The 15,257-nt window shown below is 39.8% G+C and overlaps 1 protein-coding gene across 1 annotated transcript in view; it reads right to left on the bottom strand.

Moving 5' to 3' along the window:
• Positions 1-5,330: 5,330 nt before the first annotated feature.
• The window catches only part of mapk4 (mitogen-activated protein kinase 4), a 28,265-nt gene continuing 18,338 nt past the window's right edge, over positions 5,331-15,257 (bottom strand). The window contains exons 4-8 of the mRNA XM_041788181.1: positions 9,396-9,478; positions 9,112-9,190; positions 8,588-8,807; positions 6,839-7,004; positions 5,331-6,284 (exon numbers count right to left, since the gene is read on the bottom strand). Coding sequence (XP_041644115.1) covers positions 5,331-6,284; positions 6,839-7,004; positions 8,588-8,807; positions 9,112-9,190; positions 9,396-9,478 — 1,502 coding nt within the window. The remainder of the gene's footprint in view (positions 6,285-6,838; positions 7,005-8,587; positions 8,808-9,111; positions 9,191-9,395; positions 9,479-15,257) is intronic.

Raw genomic sequence — 15,257 nt, 5'->3', positions numbered from 1 at the left:
TGTACCTTTCTATTATGTCTACAGAGAAGCTGAGATATTCACAAATTGGACATATTTTGACCAACTTAAAGTGCCCAATCAGTTTTGCCAACTTTAAAACACAAAGAAAAGGTAAAAGTCTGTTAGATGTAACCTAAAAAAATATCTCCCTATGCAATTCACAAAGAGTTTCTCCGTATGGGTTGTGTAGTGCGAGTTACACTGAAAATGCAAGATGCCATAAAGACTTTTTGCTTACTGATGAAAAGTAAGAACGTTCACAGAAGGTCAGTGATAAAGCATGTCTTATTCATTTTGCTTTCATCTTCATTTCCTTTGAAGTACAGTGAGCATGTCAGAAATCCTAGAGTTATCATCGATACAAACTTAAACTTTCAACAACATATAACTGCCATCACCAAAACAGCCTTCTACCATTTAAAAGATATTTCCAAACTTCAATCATTCATGTCTCAGTCTGATTCAGAAAACTGGTCCATGCATTCATATCCAACAGATTAGATTACTGTAACGCTCTCTATGCTGGACTTCCAAAAAAGACAATAAATCGCCTCCAACTCATCCAAAATGCTGCAGCCCGCTTTCTAACAGGAACAAAGAAAAGAGAACACATCACACTCATCCTGAAAAATCTTCAGTGGCTTCCCATCCAATAGAGAATTGATTTTAAAGTGCTACTTCTTGTTTATAAATCACTGAATGGTATGGCACCCCAGTACATTTCTGACATGCTCACTCACTATCACCCAACCAGGTTGCTCAGATCTTCAGGTATGGGCCTTCTAAATGTGCCTAAAGTTAAATGCAAACCAGCTGAAGGTGCATTTAGCCACAGATAAATTATTATATATATACTGTACATATATGTGTGTGTGTCTTTGTGTATGTGTTTATGGTGGGGGTGGGGGGGTTCGCTTGAATTGCTGACTGCTTTTCTGTTTGTTTTTAATCTTCTGTAAAGCACATTGAGTTTACACCTGTATGAAATGTGCTATACAAATAAAGTTGAATTAAATTGAATTATTCTCTGTTTTAGCTGTGCTGGCAGTATTTTTAAGCATTTCACTATTGTGCCTATAAGTGCATTCGCCCATCCAGCCAGCAAAGTATTGAATATCAAACAGTAGAGTCAGGGATGGATCTTTTCCTAACCTGGCACGCCAGATGGATTTGTTTCTCACATCCAGTGAGAAACACAAAAACGGGCATATCCATCTGCTTTGCAAGGTTAATCTTTTCCTACATTCACTGCAAAACTCCAAACCTTTGCAAGTGTATCTGTCAAATTTACAATGAGAAATATGTAATTAAACTTATTTAGAGTTACACTCATGGGAAAAGTCAAGGTATAATGCATAATATTTAAATTTAAGATATCGCTTTCAGCATTGGCAGACATTTAACCTATTACCTCATAAATTCAGGTCTCTTTTGCTTTTAATATCTTAAAATAAGTTGTATCTGGTTTCGTCACATGACTTAAGTAATAACATTTGAGAGGATGTGATGTTGTTCTGAGTATTATCACTGCTGTGCTGAGTGCATGGTTCAGTGCTGAAGATAATTACAGCAGTGATGAAATCCAGAACATTTTGACCCTCGGTGTGATATTGCTTTTATACAATTTATGCACACAGAACATAATAATACCAAGCAGGGTGAGAGATAACTTTTTGGCCTACCTGCCACTTTGCCAAAAAGATTCAAAAATCTACCAGCCATTCACATTTCATCACCAGCCCTCTTATTTCAACAAGCAGCATAATGAGACTAGTTTTAAAATAAAAATCAAGAATTATAGCATTTAGTATAATTATTAAGTATTGTAGTGTAGCATTAAAGCTCTTGCCTTTCAATTAACATCAGTAAAAATAGGGGTAAGTGCACCAACGATCCAAACTATAATGAGATATAAATCTGAAATTAGCCAAATACACTTGCTAGGATTTCAGTTTTTTTGCAGTTTTGTTGTGTCTGAGCTGTAACAGAGTAATTTTGCTGTTACCACATGCTCACAGTTACCTGAATATTTTGATATGTTGTGTAAATATTAGACATCTCTGACATCTCTGATTTCTTGCATTTCTTGAATAAAGCCAAATCCAACAGCTTTCATAAGTTAATTACTTCAACAACACTGTCTTTTAACTGAGTTGTTAGCTTGAATGGGAGGTATAAGATATCAGAGTAAACTACAGTACATGCTAATGATCTACTACTGTCTAACAAGCTGTATTTTGGTTGTTTTGTTTTATATATACTATTATAGTTATTGGGCAGCATTTAAGCATTCTGCATACAAATCTTTTCAGTTGCAGTGAATCCACATTCTCCAAAATGTTGGCTTTAGCTGTCTGCATTACAGCTCTCTGTAGCTAATATTTAAGTGGGTGAAATGGTAAGAGATTCAGTGTTGTTCTTGCACAGATGGGACAGAGCATTTTCAGTGAGCATTCAGCAGATTTTGCGCTGGTTAGGTGCATCAAGCCGACAGAATATAAAACTTTTTGTGATCAACCTAGAGTAAAGTATTCAGGAGAATCATAAATTATTACAACAGAGCATTCCACATTTAAACAAAACGCAAATTAACATAATAGCACGCTCTAGCTTTCAACATAGAATATTTTAGACACAAGAATATTATTAACACAATCTTGAGAAATGTACTATAGAATTAAATATGACAACTGTTTTATACAAGTTTACAAGGCAGGTAGCAGTGACAGAGCTCATTAAGTCACTGTGTGTTCAAACAGCACTAAAACAGATCCTTTTGGGTCATCCTGTAGCATCATTTGATGCAGTATTTTCCCGTGAATACATTCAGATAGGCTAGGAAAATATCATTGTATACACCATTTTCTTCAGATCACCACTGGAAGACTATCTGGCATTGTGGAAAATTACAGGCTAACTGATATATCTCGAATGATCTGTTATATAAAGCAAATTTGAAAGAAGTGATCCCTTTCAATTCACAGAAGCTATTTTCCTCTAAACCCATGTGTGATGTGAGAAGCTTGGGTGAAGTTTATTTGTGGGTTTCTGCCCAATCGTTACAGTAATGCTTCATAATTGATCAGAAACTAAAAAGAAAACTAACCGTGACACCTGGAGAGACATATGCTTTGTTTGAAGCTAAAATAATAGATTTCATCATCCATTTCCTTCTGTAGGACATCAGCTAACATTAGCCATAACCAATAATAGCCACGGCAGATAGCAATTACCTGAGAGATTATTTCAGCATTTAGTGAGTCCTTAAACGCCGAGCCAATAACTAGCTTCCCCATGGTAATATTAGCAAGGAATCTACTGTATGTCCAGCGCAAGCCCTAGCTGTCTAAATGTGACCGAAGAGGTTTTAAAGTTCTTTTTACTTGAAATAAGGCTCAGTGTCCCTCAATATTTACAATTCAAGGTCGTGTCAACACATCTGAGGATTATCATTTGCAATGAGCCTTCAATCTGCACATGCTCCCATGATCGTCAGGGAGGCCAATTTGGTCTAGAATCAGGCTTAAAATCATGTGTGTGGCCAGCCTTGGATAACAGATGGTCAAATTGTAAAATCAGAATAGATTTAAAAGTATTTTTTCAAATTTGGTTTCTGTCATCAGAGTTGTACCATGCTGATTCCTGTCTAAAATGTTATTCACCTTTCGAAGAAGCTTTGTTTCAATTGGTAATTCAGTGCTCTAGGAACGGATGTATCATCATTATTGACAGCTCAGCTGACCAGTGAGGCTCCCGTCCTGCTGTGTGCAACAGATTAGCAGAGGACACAAATTAACACTAACGCAAGCGTCATTGAATTTTCTTTAACTGCGAGTCACAATCAGACACTAGAACCTGCCTATTTCCTTTAATTCTTATTGACAGGCTAGGCTTTCACCTTTTATTAGACAATTTTTCACCAAGGTGGTTCGTTCAGAGAGCAACAAGTACAGCCAATGGATCAGGTAGGTCATTGAGATCCAGAAATGGTTCCATTAGGCTGTGAACAGGGATGAGGGGGTTTACATAATGCCCCATACCAGTGTTAATTTTGACAGCTATTTTTAATTTTAGTCTTAGTCTTGTGATTACATGTCTTAGTTTTAGTCACATTTGAGTCATTTCTAGCCTTTTAGTCTAGTTTTAGTCCATAAAAGTCCTCACATTTTAGTCTAGTTTTTGTCTATTGAAAGTCCTCATATATTAGTCTTTACTGTTAGTCCAAGCATTTATTCTCTTGCCTAAATCTGGTACCAAGTCATGGTTGTGTGTTCTTTGCACCCTGCCAAAATGGGGTCCCTGCTTTCTACTGCTAAGAGGCAAAAGAGATAAAGATGCACTGTTTTTTTAACAGATTTACCCACAGTGCAGAAATATCATGGATTTTTAATGTCCAACGAAAACTAAATTACATTTTAGTCTAGTTTTAGTCATGTTGACGAAAACTAAACAGTGATGGAAAAACAGTAAATAGTGATGGAAAAAAAGGCTGTCGAGAAACAGTTAGTCATAGTTTTAGTCAACGAAATTAACACTGCCCCATACCTGGGAAGCTGTCCTCAATAAGTTACTGGACAGCTGACAAGACATCACATGACTCTTGTACAGAAAAATGAAGTTAGCAGTCAAAAATGTCAAGAGAATAAAAATCTCTGATAGCCTGTCATTAAGAAAACAGAAAAAAATGTTTTCATGGTGACGATGAACGCCTTCTGGACTTAAATCAAGAATCTGTTCTGTTGTGGACTGTGCTGACCTGAGGAACTTTTGCCTCTTTATTGTGATTAAAATGCATGTTTTTGTAAGTGAAAGGAGCAGGACATCAATTTTGCAGCTTCCAACCTTGGGCATGATGTTAGGAGAAAATAGCCACTTTGCAGTCTTCAGTAAATAGCATGGATAGGTGTTGTGACCAAGCTGACTGTTCTCTCCTTTTAGATGTCAGTAAAGACACTACCAAATGGAAATTTGACCCTAAACCGTACAATCACTTATACATCGCTTTTAAATAGTTTCATTCAGAGCAAAAACTTGCTATATTTGCAAAGCTAAGCATAGCTATTTGTGTTTAACCAAACTGCTTTCTGACCTCTTATTGCCTGAGAACACCTCTTGACAAAGCTGCAGGATTGCTTGTTTAAGTGCTAGCTTGAGCAACAGCATGTCATCGCATGGGAAGGACAACAGCTGCTCACACTGAGGTCTAATGTCAAAGCAGCATACTGGTATATAACCATGGACATCTGTCACTATGTAAAGCACTATGAGCATAAGGAGGTGCTCTCCTTTATGATGTTGCTCTGAGGTGGACATGTAGCTGACATTCAGCATCACGAGTTGGGTGTCTGTGGAGGTGGAGGAGTCCTGTGCTCTGGAAGTCTGGGCACCTTTCTGTTAATGTTCTGCTGTTTGCTTTCCTCCCTCCATCCGGCATCTTTCCCCTTCCTCCCGTCTGCTTTGTCCCTATTCTGCCGGCACAGTTTCAGAGCTCGGGATATGAACATGTCCAGATCAAACAGGCGATCTTTTTGTTTGACAGGGAGTGACTCCACGCAGTCATCATTTACTGGCTGAGTGACAGAAGAAGTCGACGATAGAGGTTGAGAGTCTGTGGGAGGAATAAGGGGTGAGATGGGGGGAGATGCTGTTTGAGGTGACTGAGAGGGGAGCAGAGAAGTGGGAGAGGAGGGGAGAAGTGATGGAAGAGAGGAAGACAACGCAGGTGGAAGCGGGCTTAGTGCATCTCTATCATAATCCGTTGAAGGCTGCTGTAGGACTTCAGTGTAGCGGAAGACAGGAGTAGGGAGGTCAGACGGGGACAGGGGAAGAGGGGGAGAGGAGGTGTAACAGGAGGGGGAGTTATGCTCTAAAGATGGGCTGGGACTGGGTGAGTGCAGACGAGACTGGGTGCTCTCCACCCAACGAGAAATCTCTTTGAACAAATCCCCCGTTTCCTCTTCTTCCTCCTGTTCTGCCTCCTCTCCGTTCATGTCTCCCAGATCCTCCACGCTGCCTCCAATCGGCCCAGCCGGCACCTGGAGGCTGTTAGTGTTACGCTTCCAGTGAGACAGATCCAGGATCAGCTTTGGTTCTGAGTAGTGCTGAGGCTTCCCCTCCCTCCAGGCTATTTTATCCAAATAAGAAGGAGAGCCCACTTTGTAGTCACAGGAGCGCCCACAGTCCAGATCCCCGTACCCTAAACCACAGGCCCGATCCAGGGAGGAGTGGGAGTTTTCCAGGAAGCGTTCAGCTGAGCTGCTGTGGGAATATTTTCGTGGATCAACCTAGATAAGTGGAAAAATCATGGAGGGAGTAGGTGATAAATGGGGAAGGAAGGAAAGTAGAACATTTACTTGGGTTGAATTATGGGTCAACTATGCTGACTGTCCCTTATCTATATCTATACAACCTTTTTCAGTTTGGCACAAGCAAAAAAAAACAGGTGATGAAACTGATATAAAAATATATATTACATGAAGTTCAAGCCACTATTAAAGACAACTATGGAGCATATTCAGTGAGTTAATGATGCAAGAAATATGCAATTTTTGCAATAACTTTCTCAGAAGCAGAGTTAGAATAAAGGTGCATGGAAAGAAACTAACAGGTGCAAAGAAGACCAGTCCACTTTAGTTATAAAACAGCATGATTTATAAGAAATGTAGTTACATTTCACATGTAGCATCGTTAATAGCAGCATTGCTTTGAAAGTGAGGCTACAAAATACCTCATGCATGAACTGATTGACTGTCATGGCACCTTTAGTGTAATTAGCTTTTTTGCTGCATCAGGATAACATGGATACTGTGTTTGGGGAAACTGACAATACAAATCTAACCTGTGCCTCCTCCAGCTGTGAGGTGGAACTGGCCCGTGGGTCTCTCTGCACCTCCTCCTCCTCCGTGGTGTCTCCCATATCAGAGGTGTTGTGACTGGGAGGCATGCAGCGACACCTCCCACCTGACTGCTGCCAGGACACGTCTGTTGATAAACTGTTCTCGTACCTGTGCAAGGGCAGAAAGTTGAATGTTTAATACAAGCGCTGGGCAGAAACTTCAGAGGGGAATGTTTAGCCACAGCAATCTCTCTCAGTTGCTTATGTTTCAGTCAGGAACCCTCGTCATACATTTTACCATTTTATTGCTAAATAGATAGGGGTTTTACTTGGCGGGGAAGGCTCTGCTCTAAAGATGCTCCCTGGGTTAGTCAAGCAGCATGTTTTGAATTTTCAGGGAGGGCATGGCTAGAAACCCCATATGATGGATACATTAATGACAATCTATACTGAATACAATTGAATTGGTTCAGCAATTAATCCATAGTAGCATCTCAATATGAGAGTGCAATAAGCTTTATGCTATAAAGGAGGAGGCTGGGGTGGTGGAGGTTAAGCTTTGCCAGCAGCAACAGCAGCATTAATACAAGCATTAGTGAGAAGTATGTCATATCTAAATACACAGCTGTGTTAAGAGGAAACACTGTGATTAGCTGTAGGAGCTGGGAGGTGATAGCTAGGATCAGCTGGGCATATGACTAGCGTGTCCTACATGAACTAACGCTAAGCTTCATTGCATTGTTCTAGTTAGATCTTATCTTCTACTTTCATGTTTTCCAATCATTTTGTAGTGAATAATGAAGAGCTCAACACCGGGAAATGTAATCTTACTGTAAAATAGACTAAAAAGTGAATTTTGGAAAGGAAGAAATCACTTGGATTCATCTGGATTTGTGTATTTTTGTCCTCCATTGTGATTGTTTGCCCAGCTCTATTGTTTTTCCACTGTGTCTAGTAAGTCTCATCTGTATCTCACTACTCAGTGTGTGTTAAGTCTCGTCTCCTGTACCAGATTGTTTTGTTTAAAATGTTTCTGTTTAGCTGGGTCTTTGCTTGAAATTCGATTTCAGAACTGTTTACTGGGAGCCTTTTGGCTTCTGTTCATTATTTTTAAAAATAAGCCAGCATCTTGGTCTGCACAATTTTTATTTTTAACTGAATATTTTATGTTCTAATCAAATTAAGACTTTGACAGCAAACTTGTGATGGATTACCAATCTTTACAATAACAATTTAGGAGACGGTACCAATGTTTTGTTCATGACTACTTGTGGCATCATCATTTTCTCATACATTTGACCATGAAAAAGACCAGGGTTTGTCTAACTGGTCATATCTGAACAGCAACAGTTTATATTTTACTCAACCAACTCTACTAGTTCAGCTTAACTGAAACCAGATTATTGATAAGCAACTGAAACATTGTACTGCACTCTTGCTACTGTGTTTGTTTCCATGGTAACCATAGACCAGAGAGTTTAAGTACATGTATCAGTATCTTTTAACTTACCATGCAAATAGGGAGATAAGAGTATGTTGTGTGGTTCAGAGGTACCAGCTTTAATTAATCACTACTAATCATTTTTAACAGCATACAAAATACCAGGCAGAAGTAGAGTGATACACATAGAGGCCTTTCCTGTAATGTGGTACTTTTTATCAGCGCTTGCCCTCTTGTTCACTTGGACTGCTTGTTTGGAGAAAAACTGCGGTGTAAACCAAAATTAACAGAAACCTGCTTTTTTTACACACCTGTCCCAGTGGATGCTGGAGGCCTGACTGTTGCTGTTGCTGAGGCTCTGTTCAGTGACGAGGCTGTCCTCCAGCTCGTCCTCTATTCGGAACGGATGTAACGAGGTGGGCTCATCCTCCGGACATGAGTACTGCTGGAGGAAGGGATGAGACAGCGCTGCTTCTGCTGTCAGCCGGTCCATGGGGTTAAACGTCAGGATGCGCTCGAGGAAGTCCACAGCTGAGAAGAGAACAGGGCCCATGTCCATAAAAATGTGATCCTCAATAAATATATTCTCTTTCATCTTTTTTTAAACATCAGCTATAGGTGCTAGACCTGCAGAAGAATGTATTCAGAAGAATGCCCCGGACAGATGGACAAATTCATACTGCCTTGTCTACTCCCAGCATGGAGGTGTGATAAAATGTACTGTATGGTTGGATATCCTCTTAGGGCTTCTCTAAAATTAATCCCATTTGTCCACATTTTATCTTAAACTTCTTGACCTTCCTCCCCCTCCCTTTACTCAGTTCCCACTGCTCACCCTGAGCGTCCACTTCAGGCAGCAATTCAGAAAATGGTTTCCTTACTCTCCATCCATGACTGACATATGAAGGCATCACCTGGGAGAGGATAACAGTGGGGTTAAAACATATACCTTAGTGGATTCCTGCTTTAAATAAGATTGTGGTTAAAGCAACAGACAGGGGCTTCATTTAAAAGAGTTGTGTTCACGTTTAACCTTGTCTACTGACAACACTTCTCTGGTCTAAAGCAGCAAAGAGAATATGACAGCAATAGCCTGCTCCATATACACTGAAGCATCACCTGTAGCAGATCCTGTCTGTCCTCTTCTCTCAGCACAGGCACCGTATTCAGAATCAGCTGCATCTGCTCCAGCTCATGGGCTCCTGGGAGAGGAAAGCAACCAATCGGAGACGAGCAGAGGACAGGCAGAGAATTGGTTACATAAGTAGAGGAAGAGGTGACCAATTAGAGTCAAATAGGAATACCTAGGAGGTTTGAGCTGTCAAGTGAAAGAAGTAGCACAGTTAAGGGGGATCAAAAATATTCTGCTGCTATTCTGCAGATTTTCATCAGAAAAGTATGAGCAGGAATGACCGCAAAATAGCCAACATATTTAAACATACACCTAGTATAACTGCAGCACAAACTGAATTTTAAACCACAGGAAAACTGCAGCATTTTTGGTCAGAGTTGGGCAGAGAAGGTAGGGCTGTCACAATAGCAGAATTTTGATTTTCAATATGATTCTAACAAAAGAAAATAATATTGAAACATACTTCACAAACATGGCAGTGTTTTCCCCACATAAAATATACTTGGGTGGGCCATAGAGGTAGATTTACTGGTTTAAATATACAGTAAATATCTACCATTATATTTTTAAATGCATATATTCACCATCTGTATGCATGAAAGAGATATCAGCCTGACATTTCCTCATGTAAATGTACTAATTGAAGTGTGATGACTCATGTAGTCATTTCAGCATTTGCTGCTCCTTGCTGCCAATATTATTCTGCCAGGGTGCAATGAGCTTCCTCTTCGTCATCAAGCCTTTACATGCATCTGAACCAGCTTTGATTACCAAATATCCAAATATTTCAAAAGGTGAGTGATGTTGTATGAGCATCTTTATAAAACATACTGTTGATGAATCCTGTCAAAATAGTAGAACGATGAAAAATTAAACATAAAGAACAACGCAGGGCAGCTTCAATCTGTGGGAAAGGCTACACTAGCCTTGCAAAGCATATGGATTTGACAGCCTGTCATCTACAACGTCTACACTAGAAAATCAGCATCATTGGAGGAGAACGGGGCAATAGCTACCGGCGCGGTTTAGTTGTACTGAACACCGATAACAATGGCTGCTGCTGCTAGTGCAGCAATTAGCTTGGATGTAGCTTTAGTAAAGCAGCGGTTTTATCAAAACCAGACCACATATTGTTTGATGCAAATAGTAAAAACAAAAGCTTCCCATGAAGGAAAAGATGTTTTTGCTCTTCTTGAGTTAGTGATATGGGAAGGGGGAAGTTGTATGGGAACAATGGCTGCTGGTAGAGTGATTTGCTCAGATGTAGCCACGGAGGCAGTTTGGTGGAAACACTTCTTCATTAAAACAAGATAAAAAAAACTACATTGAAAGCTTTTCATGATGGAAAAGATGTTTTCGCTCTTCATCCAGCCAGATTTAGCATGACTTTGTGATCATGATAGATAGATAAATACTTTATTAATCCCGAGGGAAATTTCAATAATTATGGGTATATCCAGTGGCTGCTGCCATGGAAGCTATGAGCTCAGATGTGGCTGTAGTATAGCAGCAGTTTGGTATAGCAGTATAGCAGCAGAACTGGAAAACAGTCTTTATTAAAACAAGACTAAAGGGCCACATAGGAAGCGTGTCCTGTCAGAGAAGATGTTTTTGCACATCTCCTGACTGGCATGAGTTTGTGAATTGTTCTGTTCACACACTACAGCAGTATTAGCCTGTAGAGCTCAGGGTTGGGGCTTCAAATGTCTACATCCTCATTTTGTCTTGTTGCTCTGATTGGCCTGTCATGAATGTGACGGAAAGAACGTTTGTCCAATCTCCTTCTGAAAATTATTTGAAAAGTCCTGCCCTTCCCAAATGCTTTCTATGGGAGGTTTCCAAGATGAAAGTGAACTATATCCATGCAATGGGTATATGAAAAAAAAAGTCTATCTGGCGAGTCAGATGAAGGCTGCAAGGCCACACAAAATGAATTTCTATATGCTCAATGGGTACTATTTTATTTTTAGTTATCAAAAATTGCAGGCAAACTCCTGCACACTGTCTGCATTGCACGAAAACACATTGGCAAAGTTTCAGCACCATTGTTTTGATGCAGTTTGGACAGCATGCAGGAGTTTGTCTGCAATAGTTTCATAGATTTATTCCATTTCTACCCAGCTGTCTATGTAGAAAAGTTTTAAGTTCAGGCATTTTTGTATACTACACGTTATTACAATAACAAAGACTTTTAAAAAAAGTTTTGACAACCTTACTCGAGAGACATAAGATGCAAGCAAAAAAAAAAAAAAAACATGCAATGTAGAATAACTTTCGATGAATTGATGACATGATGGATATGCAATGATGAAGAATGATGAATGTCTTTCTGCTGTTCTTTGTATTTTACACTGTTTGTGCAGAAATAAACCCAGAGATCCTTTGTGTCATATTTGCACTAGTTGAGGGCAGCAGATAATCACTTGGAGCTTTATATGACACCATTGAAATAGTGTGAAAATATACTCTTTATATCCAGTAGCCAAATCTACGTATTCCTAGCGAGAAATGCTCTTTTTTTTTTTTTTTTACATAAAATAATGTGAGTGAGTTTAGGGCACATGCATGTATTGCAATAATGATCAAGTTGTGAGTTTTGCACAGCCCTAAATGAGAAGCTGCCAAGCTAAACTCTGCATTTTAGTTACGACGAGGAAAAAAATATTTCAATGCATTCCATGCATGTGCTACAACTAGAATATCAGCATACCTGAATAGAAGACAGCAGTAGAAATGCAGCATTTTCACAACCTAGTGTAGAATTCTCCTTTAATCATTTCCCTCATTCCTCTATCTACCAGCAGATGGCGCTTTATAACCAAATTCAGCTGAGACAGCAGTGAGAAGTGGAGTGTGTTGTGATGAGGCTGAACTGCTTCCACTTCAGTAAACAAAGATATGATGCAGCATGTAACTCTGTCTGCAAAGTGAAAAGCAAGACAAGCATCTCTAAAAGCAGACGTGTGAAAGTCTGGCAGAGAGGAACACCAGGGAACGGATAACGCCAGGAGTTTACAGAATCTCGTCTCCTGTGGTGTGGAGGACTGGTGGAGGTCATATCAGGCCTGTCAGGAACTACTACATCAGCTTCAGACAGCAAGATTCTCTCTTTCATCATTGTTATTCTGGTCAGGCAAAGAAGTAGCCCGCAGAAAGAGAATAAAGGATGCTTGGAGGAGGACACTGCAACGTGAGCTCTCCTCTGCTTTCAGATGATGTCACCTTGTGATGGAGACTTTAAGCACCTGTTTTGCATATCTGCAGGACAGAACTTTGCATAAACAAACAACACTAAAATGTTTGGATTAATCTGATTTAATTTATTGGATAATTGTTCTGACTTGGCCAGTCAGGGATGTTTATGCCTTACATTCATTTTGAGTGATCTGGTAGCAAATGGACAGTACATGAATACAAGCATCTACACTTTGCATTAACAATGCATCTTCATTGCTACTTGAAATCAAAAATTCATGTCCCTGCCTCACATACAAATAAGTAAATAAGGTTTGGAGAGACTGGATGCAACATCCTCTACACCAGGCAGAAGACAGCATTGCTCTCCCAGTTAAGAGGGGTGGTCTTTGTTGCTGCCCGGGATGAGGTTTAATTCTTCCAGAACCAGTGTAGGTGAAGGCTGATGCCCTGTATCATTCTCAACCACACTTGTGACCCCTTCCCCAGTTCCCTGCTGGCCTGCACTCACATCGCTACAAATCCAACCGAGCCTGAGTAAGGATGCATCATCACATATAGAGAAGCTACACTCAGTCACAAGATACACAGCCAAATGGAGTCAGCAGGACAGAGAAATACACAGACAACACGACAGCAGCTGTACTCTAGTTGTTATGGTCAGATACAGCCCTCTAACATGCAATCATTCTTAAAAATGATTGTTGAGAGACACAAACATCACATTCACGTTATGCACTTGTACTGCTAAGTTTGTATTGTGCTGAAGTCCACCTCTTCCATTTGTTCCAGAGCTAAGTAAGTGTACCATGCAATACATAGTACTCACACTGGTCAAACAAGCCAGACTATTGGGGTCAAATGTGCTGGGCAAAGTACTTATTGTCTGATGTGAATGCACCCCTAGATCAGCTCTGTATGTGGTCTGGGCTCTCAGATCTTAGTCTGTCTTTAGAAAGCAGTAGAATGTGTTGACATCTACCATTAAAGCTAATCTTTTGTTAGCAGAACACCCAAAAGGAATGCTAATGCAAGGTATAAACAGGCCTTCAAAGAAGCCTGTTTCCAATGTTAGACCTACACCTACATAAATTCATCAACCACTTCATTAGGTATACCTGTTTAGCTGCTCATTAAGGGTCTGTGTCCACAGCACTCACAACTTCAGTTTTATAGCACTTCTCACTGGGGTTTATTGTTGCTAAGTTACAAAAATTGACTTGTTTTCCTTTGTAGTATCCATTTATTCATATTTTCTTGTTTTCTTCATCACTGTAACAAAGCTAGTGCTGAGCTCATGGTGATTAGCATTGGGTCTTATAAGAACACATCAGAGACTACAGTCTACGTAGACCTGCCCTCTTTCTGAAGTGTCATCAGAAAACTTTGGTTATGAATTGGTGCTATACAAATACAGACTGAGCGCTATATGGCATTATGCATAGAGAAGAAAAAAAGGACTACCTGTGTAGCCTGAAAACAGTGCTGCAAGCCTGCAAATATAAATCACTTCAATTTTTTCAGACTCTAAGAATTTTTTAAAGGAGTAAATGAAGTGCAGTGGCACACTCTGAATGTACTTGCACATGCATGCCAGCAACTGCTTGTTCAACCTGTATAATGTTGTTTTTAAACAAACATTTGGCAGCAATACTGTATACCGAGGTAAATTTGTTCCGCTGACTACCATCCAATCCTACCCCTGGGTGATATATGCGCTGAAACCACTAGACAACATCAGCTTTAGTTTGAAAATGAGTGCTGCCAACACAAAAAATGGGCTTGGACAGGCCTTAAGATAAACATCTAATCAGCCAATCAAACAACAGCAACAAATGCATCCTATTCGGATGTTGCATCAGATATCAAGACTCATTAGACCAGGCGATGTTTTCCAATCTTCTATTGTCCAATTTTGGTGAGCCTGTGTGAACTGTAGCCTCAGTTTCCTGTTATGTGATCTTCTGCTGCTGTAGCCCATCTGCTTCAAGGTTTGACATGTGATGCATTCAGGGATGCTCTTCTGCTTACCTCAGTTGTAATGAGGTGTTGTTTGAGATATTTGCATTACTTTCAGCTTCAACTTGTCTTGTTTCTCCTCTGCCATCAGACAGGTATTTTAGCCCAGACAACTGTCGCTCATTGGATATTTTCTCTTTATCAGATCATTCTCTGCAAACCCTAGAGATGGTTGTGGGTGAAAATCCCGGTGGATCAATACTGTGAAAAATTCTCAGGCTGGCACCAACAACAATGGCATGTTTAAAATCACTTAAATCGTTTTCTCCATTCAGATGCTCTCATTTCAACAGATCATAATGACCATATCTACATCCCTAAATTGCTGCATTATGATTGGCTAAGTGGATTTTTGCATTGCTGAATTGTTACACAGGTGTACCTAATGAAGTGACCAGTGAGTCTATGTGAAAGACTACTACGTTTATCCTTAAATACGTTGCATCTTAGTCTTTATTGTCACATCACAATAACAATGAGTTAAATCCTTATCATATTTTGAACATGCTTTGTCCTTCATCTGAGCCAAAACAAATCAGCAAAACTGCCAGAAACTGACTGGAAAAACTGCCAGCTCTTAGGAAACATTTCCCAGAAAGATCATGCAGAACTTTAAGTAACAAGACATTTCCGCT

This window comes from Cheilinus undulatus, linkage group 5 (assembly GCF_018320785.1).
Source record: "Cheilinus undulatus linkage group 5, ASM1832078v1, whole genome shotgun sequence".
Lineage (NCBI taxonomy): Eukaryota > Metazoa > Chordata > Actinopteri > Labriformes > Labridae > Cheilinus > Cheilinus undulatus.
The sequence above is the reverse complement of the archived record's forward strand: the minus strand, read 5'-3'. Positions and strand labels throughout refer to the sequence as shown.